Genomic DNA, 24,469 nt, shown 5'->3' on the forward strand with positions numbered 1-24,469 from the left:
CGTCACGGCCCGCTCCGCCGCAGCCCCAGTGCAGGCCGCGCCGCCAGACGGAGCCGCCCGCCGGCCCCGCGCCCCGGCCGCCATGCCCTCGGACCGGCCCTTCAAGCAGCGCCGCACCTTCGGTGAGCCGGCCGGGGGTGGGCTGCCCCGGCCCCGCTCCCTCCCCGCCGCGCCGACCTTGGCCCCCCCGGCCGCGGGGCTGCCGGAGGCTCGGGGGCGGGGGATGTCAGCGTGGGCCGCACCGGGCGGCGGGGCCGAGCCGGGCTGGGAGGCGGGCGCCCCCCCACACCCCCCGGAGGCGGGTGGGCTCCGTGCCCGCCCCGGGACCTGGCCGCCGGCGCGCGGGCAGCCCCTCACCCGGCGGGCTCTCTGTGCCGGCGGTGTCAGCCCGGGCGCTGCCGCTCGGCGAGCCCAGTTCCTCAGGGCCCGCGCTAACGGGGCTTTCCGGCGGGGAGGGCGGCGGCCGGGGCCGGGCTGTGCCGGCCCGGAGCCGGGCGGGGCGGGGTGGTGGCCGCCGGGGCTCGGAAATCCACGGGGGGCGGCGGCCGCGGGGCGAGCGTTGCTTCTGGGTCCGGCTCCGCGGTGCTGGCGGAGCGCAGTGACCCGCTCCCGGCGCTAGCCTGGGGCAGCTGCTGTTCCAGCATGGATCCCAGCGCGGATCGCCCCCGACCCTCTTGTTCCAGCATGGATACCCCCCGACCCAGCTCGGCACCCAGAGGCGGCGCTGGCATCGTGCCCACCCCTTTGCTGAGCGTTCCCGGCGGGAGAGCTCCCGTGGAGGCGGCTGCCGGGGCAGGCACCGCATCTCGCTGCCCGAGCGGGTGGCGGAGCCGGGTGGGACCCCGGGTGCTGCTGGGCCTGGCCTTTGCCGCGGGGAAGGTGCTTGCTGCTGGCGGGGTGCGTCCCGCGGGCCGTACGGCCTGAGCTTTATGGCCTGAATAACGCCAAAATCTGTGTGCTTGTGCCAAATAAGGCTTCATTTGTGTTGGATACTGTCCAAAAGCAGGTGAGGGTGTGTTTCCTACAGGAGTTTTAAAACTGGAGCTTTTTCATACTGAACCACTGATCCAGCCTCTTGCTGCTCTCTTGGAACTGTAAATATTTGGTAACTTCTTGGTACAACCCTTCTGGCCTTGAATGCTCACCCAGCCTCCTTCTGCCACAGTGACTGAGCCAAGCGAACATGCACAAACAAGAATAAAATGCAGCCGGGGTGCCTTGGGAGACTTGCTTGGGACCCTGCTGTGTTCTCCTAAGCTGCTGCGTATTACAAGCAGCAAAGTCCTAGATCAAACCCTTAGTAACTACCTACTGTTAAACTGGTGAGAATCGGCTTACTATGGGCAGGAGGAGTCTGGTTTGCCTTTGCAGATTGCTCAGACTTTGCATGAGCCAGAAGGAAAACAAAATCCGAGGCTCTGAGTAGTTGAAAGAAAGCAGGATTAAAATAGCCCAGGAGGGAAAGAGGGGGGTGAGGGAGTTTGGTGCCGGCAATTGCAAGTGCTCCTTGTTTCTGTGTACTTTCCTTTGCCCTTTTGCTCTCTCAGCTGACTGGTCTGCAATGCTCAGCCAGGAGGAGGAGGCCTGGCAGCCCATGCAGTTGCTTTGGGTCAGGGCTGGAATTACTCGGTCAGAGAAAGTAAATACAGCTTGTTTTCGTCTTCAAATCATTACACAACAGGAGCAGGAAGCGATTGTTTACAATGCAGTTGGAAAGGGCTGATGGAAAACGTTGCCAGAGACACTGTACCCTCAGAATGGCGTAATTTTTAAGGCTTCAAAACTTTATAGAAGTGGAATGGTGCCTAAAAAACAGAGAAAAGGCAGTCAGGAATACGAATGTTTACAAAAGGCACCCAGGCTCCAGTTTCATGGTAAGTGGCTTGCTTAGGTCATGGTCTGCCACTCCTTGCTGAAGATTCTACTTTCCTCAATGCATGTTTTCCTCCTTGTATTTTTGAGATCTGTTTTTCCATTCATTGCCTCTGCTTGTTTATTCGCTTTGTGTTGGGTCTGTTCTGAATAAAATTTCTGCATTTCTGTTCATCGTTGTCGAGGACTTGAAGAAGGGACTGGCTGGGAAATGCCAGGGGTTTGAGCCAAGGTGTGTTGAGGGCACTGAGTGCTGACTTCTCCCGTGATCTGATGTGCCATTAGTGGTGAGAGGGTGATGCTCTGTGACCTGGTCCGGTCCTTGGCACGTCAGCAGCAGAGCATTTTTGGTCTGGGTGCACGGGATAAGATCTGACAGTAACCCTCTGCCTTCATGTGCTGAACTCGACTGTAGATGCTGAGGTGGATGTCTCCTGTGGAGTGAGGTCACTGTAGGAGTGCAAAACAATTCCCAGAACAAAGCTGTGGTTTGTATCAAAGGAACAGGGTGTTCTGTCTGTAGCGAGAGTGTGCAGCAGCCTGATGACACCATTGCACTTCCCATAAAGAGTGTGAGTCCTCTGGAGCATTGGGTAGTGCTTGCACCTCCCACTGTTCTTGAAGAGATTGTTTTGAATTGGCTGCTCTGCCGTTGCAAGGCTGCCAGCAGGCTTCAAGCTTTGATTTCAATGCAGTGCTTAGGCAGTGTGGTTACGGACGCGGACCTTAAACCTAGACCGGTCAGCTAACTGAAAGTGAGTTGGCCTCGTGCCCCAGCATCCTGCCGAAATGGAGGCGCTCCGCAGTAAGGCACAGATGTGTGTGCACTGTTGGTCAGCTGGAGCCCCTGGCTAGGTGACAAACAGTGGTTTGACCGCAGCCCCTCTAGACTGAGTGTTCCGATCCCAGGTTCAGTCCTCTGGGAGATCTACTTTAGTTCTGGGAAGCTGCTTCTCTTTAGAGGAAAGGCAGCACATAGAGCTGAACTCCCTCTCCCCTTGGCTCTGGGGAAAAGCGAAGCATTGCCTTCTCTAGGGAGTCATCTAGTGTAAGCCAGCCATGCTTGTACCAGCTGAAAGATCAACGGTGCATGAATTGTACGTCTGGTGCACCATCCTGTGCTTGTAACAATTTTGCTTGTTCAGGGCTTGAAAAAGCATCTTGATCTTGACCTGAGGATGGTTAGTGGGTCAGCTTGTCGTTAATGCTGTGCTGAGGGTGGTTAGTGGGTCAGCTTGTCGTTAACGCTGTGCTTGGGATATCCATGCTCTAGCAGTTGTGCTTTAAGAGCTGGAATTCCTTGAAACAAGGCTGCTGTTGCAACTTGATGCTTTGCTGCATCTTGTATTAATTACCGAGAATGTGATTTGATGTGGGGCTAATTATCACCATTGAAGAAAATACTGGTACAAGAAGAACTGAATAAACATCCAGAACAAATGCCAACTAGACATGTAGTCCACAAATACTGGTTTATTATTATTCTTTTATATAACAAAAGGTCCTGAATGGCAGCCAGGAACAATAAAACCTGTATGTACTTTGTTACTTAATACTTTCGTCACTACAAAAAGTTGGGAGAACCCCTTGAGCCAGAAGGGTGGAGTGATGAATCTACCATCTGTAAGACTGGTAGACTCTTGCAGCCTCTGTCATTGAGTAGCCATGAGCCACAGACAAGTCATCTCCCTTGGCTTCTTTGTTCCTTCCTCGGTCAGTCCCAGTAGGGATTACGGTCAGGAGAGTCACTGGGAGGCCTTCTGATGTGTCACCCTGCTTGTGACGTTCTGTGGTTGACCTGCAGTGTGTAAACACCTCCGTCTGTGGCCATGCAGTTGTTTGCTGCCTTTTGTTTTCAGAAGGCAGTTTGGAAATAGACTGCGAGAGATGATGAAGGAATAAAATCAAGACTGTTGTGGCTGGCACGTCTCCCCGAATAGGCTATGCATGTCCAGGCATGTTTGTGCACAAATAGCAACGACCCGGGCTGTGCAAAGTCTTTGTGCATGCACGTGTGTGGTGTTCTGCATTAAAAGACAGTTCTTTGTTTGAGCAATTTGAAGTGTCCTGAGTAGTTCTGAGAAATCGGAGCGCATTTGTGCTGTCATGGAGGCTTGTTATTGTGAAGGTTGTTAAGACAGAAGAAAAGGTCAAACAGAAGCTAGAGGGAAGCCCTTGTAGAGGACAGCCTCCTGACCGCTCTTACGGAGGGAACCTGCTGTTCTTTTTCCAGGGCTAGTGAAGCTATGATTAAACATTGAGAAAAAAACCAACAGTTCCTTATCTGGAACTCTGATGTAAATACTCCATATGCCATCCAGACATGACGCAGAAGGTATTGCCCGGTTTGCACCCCGTGCTCAGGAGGTCTAGTGAGTAGGAAGCCCTTGTTTAAGCTGTTTGAATGGTGGAGGCCCAGTGCTCATCCTGCGTGGTCCACAGCAAGGGTTACATGGTACTGTGCAACCAGAGAATGAGCCTCTTGACATGAATTTAGACTTCACAGTTGTATGGAGCCCTTATCATGGATTTGCCAGATACAAATACTCTTGCCTGCAGCCAGGTGCAAAATTGTTCTCGGTTAAATTTTGAAACTGCTCAAAAAAAATGAAGGTGGTTCCTGCTTGTCTTATAAAATCCATTTTCAAGCTTTACTCTGGAGCCAGAAAGATTGGGAACTTACGCAAATGAACAAGGCAGCTGAGATCCTTCTGCAGTCACTGGGCTCCAGGACCTAGACATTGAAAAATCCTTCCAAACGTTACACCTTGTACATTACGCCCATTAAATCTTGTAATGAGGCTGGAACAGCATTGCTCCACGGTCATGCTGGTAATACCTTCCTGTGGCAGTGAGCATCAGGCTCTGCCTCCACCATGTTGCAGAGACATGCTTTCTGTCAGACACTAAGTTCAAAACAGTGTATTTTTTGTCCCAAGTCATTCATCCTGTCCAGAGCCCCCCCAGTTTTGCAGACAGAAGTAAAATACAACCAACAATCACAGTCACTGTCAAGTTTCTGCAGTGCTGCTGTCCTACGAAGCCTGGGACAACAACCCTTTCTTACTAATGGGGGCAGCTTCTCCGGGGCACGGCTCACCTCATGAGCTCTGCCCCCCTCCCTGGGTGTGGGAGTCTGCTCTTGCTCCTCCTGCAGTGCCACTGGCCTGAGAATGAGCTCTCCAGTATTGGGCAAGGATGGGTCAGGTCAGCTGTTGTGTGAGCTGTGACACATACGCAAGGGCTTATTTCCTGGTGGTTAGAGGTGTCTGGCCTTATGGTGGTGTGATATTACAAAAATACTTATTGACATTCAACTGGAATGACCTGCATAACTTGCCTGTGTCTTCAGTAGTTGCCAGGTTAATCCAGACATACCCTGATTTCAAACCATCCAATTCCTCCTCTCCTTGCAGAAAATCTCTTGGAGAGAGGACCATGTTCTAGCAACCCTCTGCCCTGGGACTGGCCGCAGCAGTTTCTTGAAGAAGCATGTTCGTTCTTGCATCTGCCTCAGATCTGAGGCAGATCCCCCCGCAAGCTGGCCAGCGGAGTGTCTTGTGGATGGCAGTGGGAAAGCCACAGGGCTGGCAGCCTGCTGCAAGTGGAAGGGATGTCTGCATGTTCCCTTCGTGCCATGGGCAGCTGGACCTGGAGCCCCGGGATGTGGGACTACAGGGGAGAGGCAGTTGCTTGTGGCTGAATTTCTCCTCTCTGCTTTGCTTTCCATGCACAGCTTTTGCTAGCTCAGGAGCTGTTGACTGATGGCATGTTGCTGATGTTTCCAGGTGGTGTTTTTTTCTAATGGTGTTTCTTAACAGCATTCTAGTCATCGCAGGCAGCAGGGCTGGTTGTAGAGCCTGTCTGCTGCCCCTCAGCAGCACTAGTGCTTGACCAGTGTTTGTCTAGTGTCTCCTGAAAAATGCTGTCCCTTATGCAACTGCACTGTTGGAGGACTTGCCATGTGTTTTCCTTCTGTTCCACCATCTGTATCTTTTGTCTGATTAAGCTCTTTTGCATCCAGAGCTGTCCTTTCGTCCTGTGTCTGCACAGCCCCCAGCACAGCAGAGACCCGTCTCCCATTGCCAGAGTTCCTGGGCACTGCTGATAAAAAAAAAAAAGCTAATGGTCGGAAAGTTCGGCTTAAAATTTTCAACTGTTCTCTTTGACCATCATAACGATCTCATCCTGTGTTACCATGGGATATGATGTGTGCCCACATCTTTGAGAGAACAGCTTGGGAAGGACTTCAGTCAAGGAACAGCTGAGATTCTGGTGTTTTGGACAATTTGCAGGCTTTGCTGTTGGTACTTAACAGTTGAAACAGCAGTTGGAGGAGAAAAGGCATATGGAATGCTACAAAATACTCCTGTCTTTCAATAGGCCCTAGCAGAGAAATTTTTCTAGGAATAACCAATAAAAAGTGTGTGTGTTTATCTTGATGCCACCTTGAGCTCTCACATACTGGCATGGGGGAAGAGCCTGGCTTCTCTCATGGCAGCTGTGCAGTGCCCGCAGCTGGGAGCAGAGGCGACGTGCTTCCCTCTGGGTGCAGTTCATTAATCTTGGCTCAGCTCCTTCAGAACAGCAGCTGCTGTAGCCCCTTCATCCCCTCCTGCTTGGAATCCCTGAGCTGCTGGAATCAGGTGTGGTGGTCCTGCTTCTCCTTGCAGTAAGGAGGGGCCAGGGGAAAAAATGTAGCTACAGACTGGGTTGTGTGAATGGTTCTGGTTCACTTTACATATAGGCTAAGTATTAACTGTTGCCAGGTGCTACAGAAAAGGGGAAAGTCTTAACCTCACTTTGCACAGCTATAATTTCGGAGAGCTGCCCGAGAAGAACAAGGCATGTAAAATCAGACCTGTCATGTATGTAATGTGAGCGTGCAGACACTGCTAGTGAAAGGGGGGAGGGAGCAGTGCCGTATGTGGCGTGAGCTTGGGTGCTAGGCTGACATCTCTGTTGGCATCTCTCTGAAGTGCCCTTTAATGGTTTTCTCTTTATTCCTGTGACTTAAATTAGACTACATGTACATTAAATTAAAGGTGGTATTTATAGCCATTCGTTGCTGTGTGATGTTGAAGATGCTTTCATGAGACACAGGATCAACCTCTAGTTCCCACTCCAGGCTGAGGAGGGTGTGGGTGACCATCACCTATTTCTTGTGGAAGATCTCTAGCCCCTGAACTATTGCGTGCACAGAAATTACCCTTGTGCAGGCTTTGGTGCAGGATACTTTCTCCTGATTCCTGAGCCTGATTGGCTGGATCTCCAAGGCTAGGATAGAACTGAGTGTGCTCCTTAGCCGAGCTTCAGATGTCCTGGAAACTTCTGTTTGAATCTTCAGGCACCTGAACAGCTTGGGTGGGTTGCTCCTAGCTGCCTTCCTGAATTAAGTTTCCAAAATGAGCGTCTCCTGGCCAGAGGAAGAAGTGCAGTGCTTAAGGTGCTTGTAGTTGCAGCACCTACTATCGCTGCATTGTGGTAACCTGCAAATCGGGCACCTCCTGCAGGGTCCCCTGAGATCAGAAAGGCTGCAAAAGCCCTGCACCCATGTGAGCAGAGGGGTCCTGGGCCCTGCACCCATGTGAGCAGAGGGGCCAGGTCCTGGGCACGCGGCAGGTCTTCAAGCATGGGACAGGGCAGCTGCTGCTGTGGTGCATCAGACTTCAGGCTACAGCAGCAGCTCCCTTGTCCCATGCTTTTGAGACCTTTATCACTGGTGGCTCATGCCCTTAATTCCTGCTGAGCATGGAGTCAGCAAGACCTGCAAGAAATGTGCTGGAGCAGCAGCAGCCTGGCATGCTTCTGTCAGAGACACCTGCAGTTTCTACCCCTTGGGGGAAAAAGGGCTTTGGTTTCAGGGGTGGGATCCTGAGATGGTGACGTGTAGCAGGGTGTATGATTTACTGTTTTATTCTCTGTGTGGCATCTTTCTCAGTGTGATGGGCAGGGAGCACCTCTGGCTCCTCTGTGAAAGCGAAGGTGGTGATGGCTGCCAGCCTTGTGCTGAAGTTGGTGGTGCTTCCAGGGAGCAAAGAAGCGGGTATCAGGCACGTGACTGCCCTTTGGCACGTGCAGTATAGATGGTTGGATGCTCTGAGATTATCTATGTTACTAGCCATAATATGCAGAGGCTGCAAATTTTCCTTTGGTGAATTGCTTCTCAGACCCTTCTCATAACTACCTGCACTGTTGGGGCTTCCTATGCAGACAGTTCTGTGATCCTACAGGGAAGTACATGATGTCTAGGAAGTTCATCCATGTGGCCATCTGATGGCATGGAGAGGGATGCAGTGTGGGGTGGATACTGAAGCTGGAAAAACTAGCTAGCCATGAGGGCACAGCTTTCTGTAGGCTTCGTCAATACCCAGCAAGTCAGAGTTGATTGCAGCCGAGCTGCCTAAAGTACTTAGGCTGGTAAGTGTTGTCTGCTCACGCTCTGGGTCTCCAGCCTTTCAGATGCCCTGTCCTGCTGAAGCTTGTACGCACCAAACACTTGAGAGCGGAGCTCTGCAGAAGGGGGTGCACATGCTTCTGGCTGGCTGCCCAGGTGGGGTGCTTGTGTGCTGGGTGCTTCTGCCACTGTGTGCTTCAGCGTTCCCGAAGAGGCATTGCTGTGCCAGTGTTGCATGCAGTGCTGATTTCTGCGTAACTCCTTGCTGATTGGGACCTCAGAGGAAAATGGTCTGTATCACAAGGATAACTCTGGATGCCCTGGAGCATTGGGTTGGGTGAAAAGGAGATGTGAGGAACTCCATCTTCAATCATAAACCCCCAAAAATATGCCTAAATTTTCCATTAAATCCAGATAATCTGCTCTGTCTGCTAGCCCATGGAGTCTACAGAAGAAAGGTCTTGCAATTTCTGACAGAGGGATGTTTTCCCCTCGGAGGAGACAGAACGGTGCTCAAATGCTTCTGTGATCAGGTGATTTTGTAGTCTTGTGGCCTCTGAAGAAACTTCAGACTCTTCCAAAGTAGTCTCTAGCCAAATTTATATGCAGTAAGGTTTTATTGAATGGTTAGAGGAGAAATCCTGAACATATGTGGGGAGAAAACACACTCAAACACATCCACTTACCCTGCCCTACACAATTCTGGTGGGTCTTGAGAAACTGGGGCTGTGTGAAGCAGGTAAGGGGAGTCAGACTGGAAGCAGGTGGTGCGCCAGCGACTGTGTGTGGCAGGATGATCCCATGACAGATCCTGTGCTACCCAGATCTTGCATTTCTAGCAGTCCTTAGTCCTTGGCCTTCACTGCCTGTCTTACCTACTGCAATCTATGAAACTGCAGCCCCTGGGCACTTCAGATGGGTCTTTGTAGGCTGTGAAGCACTTCCCAGAGTAGTGGTAATGCAAGGAAGAGCATAGGTCTGTAGTGTCTCAGGAGGAGCATGCTGAGCTGTACCTGGCCCTGGTATGGCTTCTTCCTCTCCTTTCTGTGGCTTTGAATTGTGAAAGTGGAGGGGCTGCTGATAAAGTGGTGAGGGGGCATTGAAATTCTCCTATAAGCTTGAAGAGCACGCGAGCTTTTATGTGCTGCCTGTGGTGTGTGTCAGTAAACATGAACTCTGGAGGAAATGGGTGAGGAAGTGTGAAGACAACTGCAGAAAAAAATCTTTTTAGTACACAGGTCATCTCCTTGCTTAAGTTTTTCTTCCTGTTTCCACAGCAGGGCTAGGAATACTTTCAGTCAGGCCAATAGCTGTTGTAACTACTGTGTAGATCTGTGATAGTGAAGGAGTCCTCCTTGGCAAGGTGTATCTTTGGGGCTGAGGCACTGTGCCAGACAGTGCTTGAAAGTGCACAACAGGCAGAAGGAAATGGCTAAAACCCAGCCCCAGCTGGAGTGTCGTCTCCTCTGGGGAAGCAGCCAGAAGACACCAAGAGCCTGAACTTGCAGAGCTGAGACCCTAAAGCCGTGCTGCTGCCTGGTGCTGATGGTCATGAGCTGCATTTGCTTAAGGCAGATTTAGGCATACGATTTCATAATCCTTATGGTCCATTAAGTCACTTGGTTTCCATGTGCGTTGCCCAGTTTTACCAGGCAGGAGAACGTGTCCCTACCTCGGGGATGATTGGGGTGGTGGGAGGCTGTGAAGGGTTGGTCACAGAGGCTGACATCTGGCTGACCATCTCATTGCTGCAAATGTTCAGAAAAGGCCCTGATGAACAGAATTTACATTTCTTTTCTAGTGTCCCCTCTTTGTCGGTTTGTGGCTTGCAGGGTAGTTACCTCGTTTTTGCCTGACCTAGCACAGCCAGATGTTTCTAACTTCATTTCTTTACTTCTTTCTTCCCAGCGGATCGTTGTAAAGAAGTACAGCAGATTCGAGGCAGCATCCAAACAAAATTCCGGTAAGTTACTACTTCTTGCCGTTCTACATTAGACTTTGTTCTCATGACCCCTCTGTGCTGCTGGATAGCCTCCACCAGCCAGCCCAGAGGTTACAAAACTGCTCCCCAGAATGAACACAGGACACTGTCCAGCAGCCTCCCGCGCCTTGTACATGCCAGCTGCTCAGCAGCAGGCCACATTCTCAGCAGTGTGAAATACAGTCTTTCTCTTAAGCTTCATGCCTTCCTAGAGGCAAGGAACTGATTTTGATGTCAAGTCTTCACCTCCAAGCTAGTGCACAGGAGGAAACAGTTTTGGGTTTTGGGTTTTTTTTTTTTGGTTGCAGTAGCTACCTGACTTTTCCTGGATAACCTGGTAAGGATTTCTCTGTACCTGCCTGGAGAAAGATGTGTGAGTTGATCTTTGCTGTATTGAAAGCAGAGAGACTCTGTTAGTGTAATTCATACGACAGCCAAAGTGTCACACCTGTTCTGTGCTTTCCTAGCACCCTTTGTTGACGGGTAGGTGAGACTCCGTGAATTGCTTCCAGTTCTTTCTGCCATGTCAGACCATACTGCCTTGCTCTTTGGCTGAGGGTGTGCTTCTGATACCTAGCTGAGTATTTGCTGCTTTCCTGAGGAGGTGGACAATTTAGAGAAATAATGTGCTCAGGGCTTGCTTGAGTTAGTATTTGCAATACCACAGCATGTATGACCAAAAAATGGGATGTGTTCCTATTTCAGCTTGCTTTCAGTATTGGATGACATCAGCCTTGTCTTAAAAAATTGCATACCGTCTTTCTGTATTAGCCATCAGGGCTTAATGTCTCAGACTGCTCTTGGCACGTACTAGTCCATTTCTGCCTCACTCTTCTTTTGATTTTAGCACAGTGTTTTCTAGCAAGAAGAAATCTTTCTCTTCCTTCTTTTCACCACCACTGTGGTGTCCACGTGTTGTCAGCCCAGCAGAACAGGACTTGCCCCTTGCAGCACACTGAATACCAGTGTGCCATGTCATCTACACGTTTATTGACCCCAGCTTTAGCATTGTTTTCATGGCATTAGCTGGCCCTGCATTTCTCTAGACGTGTGGCAGAGCTAATTACAGTGCCTTAAGACTCTAGCAATAAGGACAGGCTAGAAATAAGTTGTACATAAAATATGCGCACATGCACTCGATCAAGTGCCTGTATGCAAATGCGTGTTGCCTGGGAAATTGGAACAGAAGGAGCCAAGCTCTGCATCCACATGCAGATTTTACCAGCACTACTGAAACGTGGTGGGAGAGCTCCCATAGCTGGAGTGCCGTTTGTGCTGGGGTTCAGACACCACGTGCCCAGGAGAGGGCGGCGGTGCCATCGGACCTGGCTGCTGGGTGGTTGTCTGGTGGAGCTGTGTGTGTGCGGGGAGGTTTAGCCATGGCAGAGACCTGAGCCTCCCGTACCTGCTCCAGTGAGCTCTGTTCAGTGCTGTATTGTCCTTGGTAGTGTCCTGAGTGCCAGCATCGTGAGAGGGATGAGGGACTCTGCTAACGCTCCAGCTGCTTTGCTTTCCTGGCCTGACTGACACAACAGGGGAAGGTATGTTTAGCTGCAGGTTTTGCTGGAGCAGTAAAAAGCATTAGGAGGAGAGGTGGCTGTTTGAAGGCGTCGGGTGTCCAGCTGTGTTTGTGTCACTGGTATCTCTGAAGGCCTGGTCTCATTAGACCTTGACACCAAGTTTGATGCTGTCCCTTCTCCTTTTGTAGCAATGTTCCTGAAAGTCAATGTACGTTGCTTTCAGCGCTAGGGCTGAGAGCAAAGCCTTGCGCTGCAGAGCAGAGCATGGTGTGGGGCAGCCATGGGTCTGAGCAGTGAGTGCAGGCCAATGGGCTGTAGAAAGGTCTCGGCCTTTGTGAAAGGCAGGACCTGGAGAGGACTTGGGATTGGCAAGGGGGGTTGAGCCCACAGCCCAGGGGTCGTTAGGGAGAAGATGGCGCAGGCCGCACCCGTACTGCTGGCAGAAAGCACAGTGTGCTGCAGCTGCTGCCCGCTTCTCCCATCTCCAGTTTCCCTCAGAGCCCTTGAGCGAGTCCCCTGAGATATACTGGAGTCTTCTGATCTCTCCCCCACCCCACCGTGACGCCAGCCAGCTGCATGGGGCCAACTTGCCAGCTGGGGTGAAACCATGGACACGGCCCCAGTGCTCTCTTTCTGGGGCCTGTTGAGGAGCAGCTGCAAGTTTCAGCTGGCTCCGGTGAGTCTTGGAGAGCCTGATATCACTGGGGTGCAGCTTTGTGCTGGGCAGCGACGGGAAGAAAACCCATTTCCCAAAGCACTGTAATGCTAAATTCAGCGAGGCCTAGGGAGTCACAGGCTGTGTACTTGCTGCAGAGGGTGGGCTGGGGAGAGCCACCCCTCGTGCCGTTAAGGAAGGCTGTGGGTTGTTTGGGCCATGCAGAGAGCTCTCTGTTAGGTGATGTGATAAAAAGCTCCTCTGCACACCCACAGAGAGCTAGGCAGGTGAGGGAGCCCACATAATGCCCTGGCCTGGCACATTGGTGGGTGGAACCCAAATTATGGACTTGGAGGAAGGACAACCTTCTCTGGGCTCCTGTGAGGGCTGTTCTGAGGAGCGGCAGGCCCAGTGTCCAGGGCTGACGCAGCTAAAGATGGATCAGCACCAGAGCACCTTTTGTACTGAAGGGGGCTGCTGTATATATTGCCACTAAAGGACCACCTGCCTGCTCAGCCGCAGGGGACCAGGATAAGGCTGCTGGTGCTGCCTCTGTGTGAGTGCTCTGCATGTCTGGGTTGCTCTCTGTGGCTGGCCGTGTATCTAGGTATGTATGTGTTCATGTGTGTGTGCCTGCTGGGAATACATTCTCAGCTTTGCTGCTGGTTGGACCTGGGGGCATGGAGCAGTGGCAGCCTTGCCTCTTTTGGGCTCCCAGATCTGGCCCCACTCCCTGCCAAAATCCCTTTCTACCTCTTTAGACTGGCCCCAGAGCAAGGCTTGAGTTTATAAATGCTGCCCAAGTACCCTCTGTGAAGGGACTGGGTCGCCAGGCTTGTGCCCTACACCGTCCGCCTGTGCCCAGCTCGTGCTGTTTTGCAGTGACCATCTATGGTGGGTTCCCACTGCAAGAGCAGGTGTCCCACAGTGAGGAACCCCCTGGTCTGAGGCAGCAGCTTGAAAGTGGACACGGAGGGGAGGTGGCTTTGTATACAAGCCCTGTGGCCAAAGGGATGTAATATTAGCATATGATCATGCATTTCCCTCCAAAGCTAGACAAGAATGCTTTGTCCACTGGCCACCTGTTCCCATAACTGGGTTACCCAAATAGCAGCTCATGTTCTGGAAACAGAAGCTCTTGGAGCTGTTCTACATGATAGGCCCTCTGTCTGCTCAGGGCACAAGACAGCTGCTGCTTTAACAGCCACTATATCCTTCTCGGCCCATCCTGGGACTATTGAGAGGCTTTTCTTTGTGGCATGAAACTGGCTGGTAATTAGAGATGCCTGTGCCAGTTTGTGGTAGGCGTTAAGTGAGAAATGAGGCACAGCCCAGGTATACGGGGGCCTCTCTGCCTGTAAAGGTATATGCACAAACAAACAGTTGCTGCGTAGCTGCCTCTTTGTGCAAGCTACTTTAAAACCTCGAGGTCCTGCTGTTGCCCCTGTGTTTTCCAGTGGCCAAGGCACTGTCCTTGTATGTGACTTGCGAGTGTTCAGCTCCTTGAGACTATTTATCTCCCTGTAGCCAAAATACTCATCTGTCCAAGTAAGGCTCAAATTAAATACAGCAGGGTGGTTGTGCTTATCTTGTCCCTCCTCTGGCCCTCCTCTTGGAGGGAGGAGGGGGCATTAAACAGGTTGGTAGGGGCACCCTGATGCATAATCTAGTCTCTTGCAGAAAATTGTTCTTTCATCAGGTCCCCATCTTGCAGAAGGGGCCAAAGGAGCAATATGTGGCTTTCCCTGATGTTTTTCTCTGGCACTTTTGCTCTGTATCAAGAGGATACATGGCCAAGGTGAGGAATACATGGGTGGACTCATGGGGCTTCATCTGCTGCTTGCCTGGCCCTTGAGCTCCTGGGTTCCCCTGGTGTGAGCTTTGTCCAGGATGCGCTTCTGAGAGGGTATTTAGGTGCAGAGCTCTCACCAGGAGCTTCACACCCCTCCCTCACCCAGGAGCTGACCTGCAGCACAGCTTTGCCCACCCTGGTGGCCCTGAGATAAGCCCTGCGGCCAGGGGAACGCATCAGACACTGCCAAGCTCGCTGTGGTGCCGCAGACCCCAGCCAGAGGGCTGGTTACCTGTGGTGTAGACAGTCAGCAGGAGGTGATGCTGCCGCTGACAAATGAGGGTGGGAAAGGCCAGTCGGCCTGCCCAGAGGTTGCCTGGTCCGGTTGGCTCCGCAGAGCCATCTTCTGGGCATCCGGATCTCGGCGCGTGCTCCATCCCGCCACTGACCGAAGGCATTTGCAGTCCTCCCATATATTTTTGGAATGACCTGGGGAAAACGATTTACGGGAGCTCCCGATGAACTGATAAACACGCAAGTGTCTTTCCTGCGGAGAAAACAACTAGTAGGTACTGGAGAGATGCGAGATTCGGAGTATCGCTGTAATGGGAACATATTGAGCTTTCTAAGTAATATCATTACTTACTTTAACTGCCTACCACCTTGTTTCTTAGAATACAAATAGTAAATTTCCAGGCTGTTTTAGAGCAGCGATTGTAGCAATCAGCAGACACTCCTTAACAGAAGATACTCATTAATTATCACAGTAGGAAGACTGAACAGAAATCGTTGTTTAGCTGTTACAGAAAGTAGATGCTGTAAGAGCTTTCCCAGGCAAGACCTCTTGCAGGCGAAGACAGGCTGGGCTGTCCCTGTGGTGGCACCATGCTGAAGCGCCCTGGGAGCTCACCACACAGTTGTGTGTGGCATACGGGAGAAGTGGCCATGGGTTTCTGAGCCTTTTTGGAGTCAGTGTGTCTTGAGTGTCAACAGGAGTGGGACTGGCGAAATCCAGACTGCCCCTTTCTGAAGGAATGCCTTGGGTGGCTTCGCAGTGATTTCTAAAACCTGCTTGTTTGGGAATATCTGCAGCAAATTCTAAAACCTGCTTGTCTGGGAATATCTGCAGTTCTTCCTGAGCAAGCAGGGTGATGCTGAGCGGCAGCAGCTCAGAGTAGTGGCACAGAAGGGAAGGAAAACATCTCCTGCTGTGCACTGTGAGTTCAGTCCTTAGATCAAACCAGCAAAACCTGTGGTTTTGGTCAGCCTGAAAGTGATGTTAAAGTACACTTCACTCCTCTTTCGGACCTCCTGCTTGTCAGGGGAGGTAGCTACATAAATCCACTATGCCTGCTGTTCTCAGCCAGCCCAAGCAGTTGGTGGTTTAGTTTCGCTTGGATGCTCGCCACTGTCTGGCTCGGGCAAACAGATGAAGAGCTGTCTGCAGCCAACCTGATGGTCACTGCTCACGTCCTTGGTTTTGTTTTCCTGTGAGAGTGAAGCAAAGTGTGGCCTTACCTCAGCTTTTCCACTTGTGCTAATTTGATTTGTGTTTGCCCTGGAGGCCAGTGCTGTGAACTGTGGCTAACCCTACCATTGCCTTTCTCCCCAGGTCATCATTGAACGCTATAAAGGGGAGAAGCAGTTGCCAGTGCTGGACAAGACCAAGTTCCTTGTCCCAGACCATGTCAACATGAGTGAATTGGTCAAAATCATCCGGTGAGTGGGGTGGCCCCAGTGGGCGTGCTGCGAACCTGTCTGCACCCCCAGGCCCTGAACACGGGGTGGTGGGTGAGGATGAGGTGGAGGTGGCTGCCGGAGATGGGGATGTGACAGCCACAGCATCCTTGTGCTGTGGTACAGACTGTCTGGGAGTCCAGGGGGAGAAGGTTCTTAGCAACTGGTGATGGGGCTGTGACCTGTCCCTCACAGGGACACTGTAAGTTCATGAGGGGGAGCTCCAGTCCCCTTCTTTTATTCTCCAGCTCAGATGGAAGAGGCCTCTCTGCTCTGCCCTTGCCAGCAGCACCTGGAGAAGGGGGCTGTGCGGAGTCCTGACTGAGGTGGCCTTGGAGCCCCAAGCAGCTCAGCTGGGCCCAAGGAGACCATGTCCTGAGCGTGGTGGGGAGGTCCCAGCTGCGCAGGCCTGGCCCCCAGTGAACAGCATCGCTGGGGGGAGGTAGAACTTGCTGTTGCAGAGTCTGCCGCAGGTGGGCTGACCCAGGCCCTCCTGCCCTTGCCCCCACAGGCGTCGCTTGCAGCTGAATCCCACCCAGGCCTTCTTCCTGCTGGTGAACCAGCACAGCATGGTGAGCGTGTCTACCCCCATCTCGGAGATCTACGAGCAGGAAAAGGATGAGGATGGCTTCCTCTACATGGTCTATGCTTCCCAGGAGACCTTTGGCTACTGAGGCGTGCTGAGAGGTGGCATGTGGAGACAGATGAACTGTGGCGCACAGGCCCCCTGTCCTTGGAAGACAAACAGACCAGAGGCTCACAAGAGGGGGGACTCTGCTGGCTCCCTTTTTCTCCCTCCCTCCCCTTCCCATCATGCTGTCACCAAAGAGGCTCGTGGCGTGTGTTGGACTCGCACAACCCTTCAACTCTGTGTAGATCAGTCCCACTCCCTCCACACACGCACCCACGTGTGCGCATACATGCAGACACCCACGCACACAAACAGGGCCTCGGCTTCCCATCCCATCCCCTTCGTGTAACCTTCAGCTGCTCTCACTGTGCTGTGTACATGTGTGTGCCTGCGTGTGCGTGTTTGTAGCCTGCTGCCAAAACAGTTCGGCCGGTGGTGGAGAGAGGACAGGACACTGTCGCCTTCGCTTTCAGCACAGGGAGAGCCACCTCTCCTCCAAGACACCAATAAAGGGCAGGAGGTCTGCAGCAAACAGATGTTACCATTGCTCCCAAATTTTAATTGATTTTAATTACACCCATATCAGATTCTTGGTGCTACTGAGTAGATGTAGGCATCTCTGTAGGACTGTGGATAATGTATATCCTTTAGATTTATTAGGGTTTTTGTTTGGTTGTTTTGGGGTTGTTTTTTTTTAGGGATAGATTGGAATGGGGAGAGGAGGTAATCTTTCCTGTATTCTGTAGGTAAATCAGGCTTCGTTGCACTTTAAAGCATAGTAGATGTCAGAGTGGAATTTACTTTTAATTTATACAGGTTTGCCATATATAGTGCTGCTCCTCTGTTGACAGTTGTACTTGGTTGTCTTAGTTTCTTTTTTTTTTTAATAAAATTAATTTCCCTTCTCTCTGTCTCCCCATTGCATGCAATTTTTCAGTCTCTGTGTGGCAGAGTTCACTCAAGGAATGTAATGATTTATATTTGCTATGTTCCCGTTTCTCATGTATTATACCAAAAAATGTGTACGATAAAATCCCACCCAGTTTAATCTATACAAAGGTATATATATAAATATATAAAATAAAAAAATTCAAGTCGTGTCTTGTAGGAATGTTCTGTTCCCATCTCATTTGTCTATGTTAATGTCCCTAGTATCAAGTAAGAGTGATGCATGTTTCCCCTGTGTGCTGGTGCATCGTGTGCCTGCTTGGGCTTTGGAAGTGGTTGGTCCAAGCTATGGCAAAAGTGGCTGGCTGGGGTTGAGGCAAAGGCAGAAGCTTGGTTTAGAGGACAGAGCACTGGATAGTATGTGGGAAATGTGGCTATCCTTGCCCTACCTGTGGCACTGTGTTAGGTTAAGTGTCTTGTCCTGTGACCAAGTTTCCTCATTTGGGGGGGAGGGAGGGCATTGAGGTGGAGGGCATTTGCAAAGTCTCTGCTTTTAAAGGAAACTTTGAGCAGTGCAGGAAATCTCCCCAAGCACTGTCAAAACTTCCCCAACCATCAGTAGAAGCTGATGGCCATTGAGCATTTCCATGTGTTTCCCTGCCCCTCACTCACTCTGCTTCCTTTGCACTTCCCAGGAGAAAAGGGTTTTGATACTGTTTGCCTGAGCTGCAGCTCTGTGTCTTGTTTTGTCCTAAGCCTGCAGGGAATCTTCTGTCCAGGGAAGGAGCTGGCGTAAGGGACAGATCCAGCATAGCACACATAGGTGGGTATGTAATGAACAGAGATGGTGGGAAGCCAGCTGGAAACAGAGCCCGGGCGAGAACAGTTGCCTCAGTGCTCTTGGTAGCTGGAGCAGCGGTAGGGGTTGCCCCTTGTTAAGCACCCACCTTGTGTATTTAAACTGTCGCTCCTGAGGTACGTCTCCGGGCCACCTCCCTGTGGGATGGGCTCCTGCAGGAAACGGGGCTGTGCTGTTTCAGTGTCAAGAAATTCAGGGTCAAAATTCATTGGTTAAGCCAACGACAGAGCAAGAGATTTGCCTGGTGTCATGGCATCTCCCCCTGACCAAAATCCCTGATAAAAATAATTTATTAAGCTCTTGTGAAAGCGCAGGCTGACGACTACCCTTTCAAACGCTCTGAACTCAGTGAGGCTGGGCCAGGGCGGCTGCCGCCTCCTTCAGCCTCTCACCGTGAGGCATCATTTTTGGTCCCAAGGAAGACGAAGGAGAGAAATGGAGTGTGACCTCGGGCCTCGCTGAGGCCGCACAGAATCCCACGCCTCCCCCGGGCGCACACGTCCGAAGCGCCCCGCTGCTCAGACCGGGAGGGCCCCCGGGCAGGGCCGGGACTGACCGGCTGCCAGCCCCGCTTGCTCCCCTCGGGCCCGCTGCCAGGCGCAGCCCCCCCCAGCCCGGCGCTCCCGCACACCTTCGGGTGCGGCCAAAGGCAGCCCTGGCCGGGAGCGGGGCCTCTGCGGACGGGAACGGCCCCGCCGGGAGAGAACAGCCCGCAGGGAACAGCCCCGGCCCTCCCGCTCCGGTGCTGCGCCAGGCGCGGGGCCGCCGCCAGCCCCGCCGCGCTCGCCCCGGCCTGCAGCCACCGGCGGCTGCGGGGGGCTGCCGGGGCCCGGCTGCGAGCCCTCCCCGCGGGGAAGGGCGGCCAGGCCCCCCGCCAGCCAGGCACACCTCCCGGACCCACACTGCAGCCCCCGGCGCCACCCGCCGACGAACTGGCCGTGTGGCCGCGGCTTCCTTCCGCTTCCGGCCGCCCTGTTTTCCGCTTCCAGCCGTTCTTCCGCTTCCGGCTGCCCCGCACAGCCGCAGCCCACGCCGCTGGGCTGGAGCCCCGCCGCGCTGCCATGGCGCCGAGGCGGCGCCGGGGCCTGGCCGCGGCGGGCTCCCTGCTGCCGCTGCTCTGCGCCCTGCTCCGCGCCGCCGCCGACACCGGCACCGGCCGGGTAGGTCTGGCGGGGGCGGGGGGGCCGGGGGCGTCGCGGGGGGGCCGGGGCGGGCTGGGCGCTGCGCTGGCCCGGGGCGCGCTGGGAGCTGGGTGGGCAGCGGCTCCCCGGCTCCTCCGCGCCCGGCCCCTCCGAAGCGGCCGGTCGCGGTTGCTGGGGCCGGGCTGGTGTGCGCGGCCGCACCGCCGGCAGCTTCTCCGGCCGGGCCTGGGCGGGCCGGGGGCCGGCAGGCGAGGGCAGCCGCGTCGCTCCGGTGGCTCCTCAGCACCAGCCGCCCGGGAGCGGCTTCCCGGAGGGCCTGCGCGGGCCCCGAGCGGCCTGCCCTTCGCCTGCGCGCTGCCGCGTCCCAGCCTGGCCGGGAGGGACGGGGGCAGCCGGGGCGGCCCGGGCTGGGGCCGCCGTGGGCAGGGTGCCTGCCCTTGCCGCTCAAGGACGGCTCATGCCGCTCAGCCGCGGCCCGTGGCGGGGGCAGCGGTGCCAGGGCGGGTGGCACATGTCCGCCCCTCGGGCAGTTTGGCAGCTTCGCTTTGCCTTGACCTGCTGGCGATGTCCACCCTGAATAGCGCTGCGTGTCCCTTTACTTGGTGAGTTTAACGTGCCCGGACCAGGTACTTTCTTGTACCTTCTTTCTCCTGCTTTGGAAGTAAGGCCTTTCTCTCTTTCCAGTGGATTCTGGTATCTTTTTGTCGCCACAAGGAAATGGAGATTGTTCTCCTTCTTGTGTTCCTCCTGACCCAAGTCCCTTTCCCGTTGCTGTGTTATGTTGGGGGAGGACATACCGCTCCTCTGCCCCCAGCTCTGAGGGATCAGGCTGCTGGTGTGAGAGCAGCGCAGGCGGGTGGCTCATCAGCACTTGCGTGTTGAGGGCTGTGTCCTGTGCGTCGGGTGGATTGTCCTCCTGGCTGGAAGAAACGTACGGGATACAGGTCAATCTCATAGTAATCATGACCTAAGTATTGAATCAGAGAGCCAGGGTATTGGCCAGAAGAAAGGAGCGTGGGAGTGTGTGCATGAGAAGTTATGGTGAGAAGTTTAGGAAAGCAAGCCTTCGTTCAGGTTTTATTGCCATTTGCCAATGGTCAATTAATATTCCTTTTTCTTGTGGTATCAAAGCGGGGGGCGGAGGAAGAGAGGGGAGGAAAAAAATCCTGAATTAATGGGTGTTTTTGAAAATGCTGTCCTTAGGATTTTGACAAGTTTGACATGTGGTTTTATCTAAGGCTGCATTTTAGGGGGGAGGTGGGGAAAAGGGACAAAGCTCCTTGAGTAGACTTGGCTTGCTTTCCTGTTCTGACAATTTTCTAGATATCTGCTGTTAGTAGAGGAAAAGTCTGGCCAACCAGAGTCTGCAAATTTTCTGTGTGGGTTTTTTTTATTGGGGTTTTTTTGTTGTTTTTGAAATAAATACCTCTGTGCTCAGTGCAAGCGTAAAGCTGACCTGTGTCTGCAGGGATTGCCCAGGCCTGTTAAGCTGTTTGCTTGGAGTGATGGTCCAGAGGCAGCAGTAGGTGGTGGGCAGTGGGTTATTGGGAGCATGCTGCTGTGGGACTGGCAAGGTGACAGGGTGCGCAGGTCTCTGCAATGAGGACAGAGCTTCTTGGGCGTTTCTGGTGTTCGGAGACCTAAGTCTGCCCCAGTTACTCAGCAGGGACGATGGCCATTTTTAATTGGCAGATCTGCATTGTCCTGTCAGGACAGGTGATATTAAGCTGGGTCTTCATCCCTTCCCGGAGATCAGATGATATTACCAAAGCTAACCAAAAAAAAGAGAAGTGGTTGATTCTTTGGGGGCTAGTTTGTCACTCTCTTTTGAGGAAGCGTTCTGATCTGTTAAGTTGAAAACTTACTGTGGCATCTTACCATCTGTTTCTTTCTTTTTCAGGGTTGGTTAAAAACTTACGGCTACTTACTTCCATCTGACAGCCAAATGTCTGCCTTGCAGTCGGGAAAAGCTGTGCAGTCAGCAGTTGCTACTATGCAACAGTTTTATGGGATCCCAGTAACAGGAGTTTTGGACCAGACAACTATTGAGTAAGATTAACGTGGGCCAATTTTGTCTTTCCCTTTCTTAATGCATTTTCTTATCACCTGGGTAGTTATTCCAGCTACAAGAAGCCCTCAGAAGGGATATAGTTCCAACATGAAGTCAGTTGTTGTAGTCTGATGATGATAGTCAAGACTACGTAGCTGTCGATAGTTGCCATTTGTTGGACATTAGATGTTCTCTGCTGTATGTTGGCCATGTGTTACTTGTTGTTTGTGATCAGATAGCACAGAAGCATTGGTCTAAATCACCTAGGCTGGAGAAACTTTGTTCTTTGCAAGATGTTGCATTTAGTTTGCTCTTCAGTATACTGCAGGGTCTGGGCTGGAGGTGGTGGTTGTTGCTGCTACCTGACTGGCTTCTGAGGCGTCTGAGTGCCTGGATGTCATGTATTGGCTGAATCTGTACGCTGTTGGTCTGGACTAGGGGAGCATCTATTGACTGAAGTAGAAGCCAATAAGGTCTTACTAATGCTTTCTGGGGGAAAGAAGCATCTCATGGTGAGCAAAAAAAGAAAGGACAAATAATAGAACTTGCTTAGGCCCTGCCTGAGAGTTTTGCCTTGACCATTTCTTATAGGAGACCTTTCAGAGTGTGCTCTGCCTAGTTCTTAATCTCTGCTGTTATGGCGCTCTGCTGTCAAAAGGGACCCAGCAGCACAGAAGAAGGGGGCACAAAGTCAAATAGTGTGAAGAACAAAGGGGTTTGGTTGTGCACCTTTCACAGTACAAGAAAGAGGGAGAAACAGAAGAAATTAGTGAATTAGGCAGGAGGGGGGACATCTTGGACCAGGAGTGCCTCTCTAGTGAATGTAACATTCCCTCCTTTAGCTCACAGGAAAAGCCCCTTGTTCTCCATTGACAGATAGAGAAAAACCTGTTTGTTTCCTTTTCAAATGAGTTGAAAATTAAATGCTTTTTAAAGGTGGGGATTTTCCATCCAAGATCTCTTTGCTGTTAATAGCAACACAGTTTGTAAGTGAATGCTGAAGCGGAGCCAGAGAGCAAGGTTGTGTATGTGCAGTTGGTGTGTGGAGGTTTGTGGATAACTGACTAGCTGAAAAGGGTCACATAGACATAGTCCAGCTGGCTGGACAAAAATGCACGTTGCTCTCAGCTTATCTGAAGTAAAGCAAAAATAACTGTCTTTGGCTGTTCTTGTTACACAATAACAGGAAGATTTTGGTGGGAAAAGAATGTTGCAGGTGGGAACAGATAACTACAGAAGAGAAACTAGGGGCGGGCTTGGTATTTAGGCAACTAACCAATAATGAGCTTAACTTTTGTAATATGTATGAGCTAATTATAAGAAGGCATAAAAGGTGACTGTAAGGGACAATAAACGAAGTCTGCTGATCACTCATATTGAGCGACTGTGTCTTCCCTCCGTCGCAACAGAGGTTTGCAGCTGGGATGCTTAAGAGTTGGGAGGGGGCAGGGGAAGAAGGGCCTATGGTATCTGGGTGCTAGTTTGGAAGGCTAGGGAGCTGCTTCTGCTGCCCTGTGGGTGATGGGGAAGGGAGCAAACTGCATATGGGAGTCCCTGCTTTACTAAGTGAAAGTATTTTTCTGGAGGAAAGCAAGGTGTTGCCCCGTGTTTTACTGAGTTTATGTTTGGGCAGGGGTTTATATAGTGCATGAACTCCCAAAGGCTGATGGGTGAATAACCGAGATGGTTCCCTCTTCTGAAACTCATGTCTGCAGAGGCTTGAGCCCTCAGCTGCAACAAAATGTGGCTGTGCTTTGCAGGTAGGCGTGATTGCTCTGCCTCCATCTGTCCTGAGTCGGTAGGTCCATATGTTGTATGGCAGGGTGGAGCAGGAGTACCTACCTAGAAATTACGTGAAAGGAAGAAGAGGCCCTAGTTGCTGTTAGCCCTGAGCCTGTATTTTGAGCTGGAGACACGTCTGGCGAGGCCTGGCTGGGCTGTCACTTCCTCGGACCTGGTTGCAGAAGCTGAGCAAAAGAAGATCTGGCAAGGCAGGCTGGCTCAGAGCGCTCTGAATTGCTCAGGCATTTGCTAAGCTGTTATTTCAGTCTGTTAAGAGTTTTGAGATTGCAGTTATGATTTTTTCTGTCATTTCTGTCAGCATCATGAGCCCTGTCCCTTCAAAACGACTTTAGAATAAGTCAAAGTGTGAAGTAGGTGATTGAGAGTGACAGCTTCCTCTATTTAGGAGTCTTGTGAACAGCTTGGAGCCTGAACTGGGGAAAGCAGGTGTGTCTGGATGTCACTGCTTTTGGACATTACCTGTTTTCTGCATGCCAAGCAACTGGAGGAACACAATAGTCTACTCATAAACAGTGCCAAGTATAAATTTTGGTGATCCAGCATTATTGGTGCCCCCATTTAAAAAAGAAAAAGCGGGGTGGGGTGGGAAGAAGGAAGCGACCATAAGTACCTGAATCCTGCTTCATGTAATTGTCTTTTGTTGTTGTTTCTGATGTGATGTGTTTTCATAAATCCCCTGGAACACAGAAAGCGTTATCCAGACTACTCAGTAGAGAATGGCTGTCAAAAAGCTCAGCTAAAGAAGGTCAACGGCAGCGAGCTGCAGCTTTGTAATTATTTTGTGGTAGATCTGCCCTGCTGAGAAAAAAGAGGTGGCTGGACTTGTACCCTGGCCCATGTGATCAGACTAGAGCCCATATGTCAGGGAAGTAAGTTGAATCAGGGAACTGATCCAGATAAACATTCTCAGCTTGATATTAGCACAGGCTGTTGACAACTTGTGTACTCTCTAGCTCTCATCAGGTAGTTGGGCTTTTTTACTGAGTCTGTTTCAGAAAGCCTGTGGCTGAGCTCTGGAACAAGCTGTGGTAGAATGTGGGCATTTGGACAGGCCCAAGTGTAAAGGAGTTGAAAGAGGAGTGGGGCAGCCGTGCGTAGCATAACTACCAGCAGCTCTGCAAATGCTGGTACCTTGGAAGCTT

At 52.0% G+C, this 24,469-nt stretch overlaps 2 protein-coding genes across 3 annotated transcripts in view; both read left to right on the forward strand.

The window, feature by feature from the left end:
* The first annotated feature begins 82 nt into the window (after positions 1-82).
* MAP1LC3A (microtubule associated protein 1 light chain 3 alpha) lies at positions 83-17,692 on the forward strand. The gene is given in 5 exon segments (XM_037402728.1): positions 83-122; positions 10,178-10,207; positions 10,210-10,232; positions 15,830-15,936; positions 16,466-17,692. Coding segments are annotated over 5 exon segments (363 nt in total). The 3' UTR covers positions 16,629-17,692.
* Positions 17,693-19,337: 1,645 nt separating this feature from the next.
* The window catches only part of MMP24 (matrix metallopeptidase 24), a 42,672-nt gene continuing 37,540 nt past the window's right edge, over positions 19,338-24,469 (forward strand). Inside the window, exons 1-2 of one of the 2 annotated variants that reach the window (XM_037402553.1) lie at positions 19,338-19,492; positions 21,375-21,523. In XM_037402553.1, coding sequence (XP_037258450.1) covers positions 19,394-19,492; positions 21,375-21,523 — 248 coding nt within the window. In that variant the 5' untranslated portion in view covers positions 19,338-19,393. Of the gene's footprint in view, positions 19,493-19,918; positions 20,077-21,374; positions 21,524-24,469 lie in introns of those variants that run through there. The other variant, XM_037402554.1, reaches the window with a different exon arrangement.

The sequence above is a fragment of the Falco rusticolus genome, chromosome 10, assembly GCF_015220075.1.
Source record: "Falco rusticolus isolate bFalRus1 chromosome 10, bFalRus1.pri, whole genome shotgun sequence".
Lineage (NCBI taxonomy): Eukaryota > Metazoa > Chordata > Aves > Falconiformes > Falconidae > Falco > Falco rusticolus.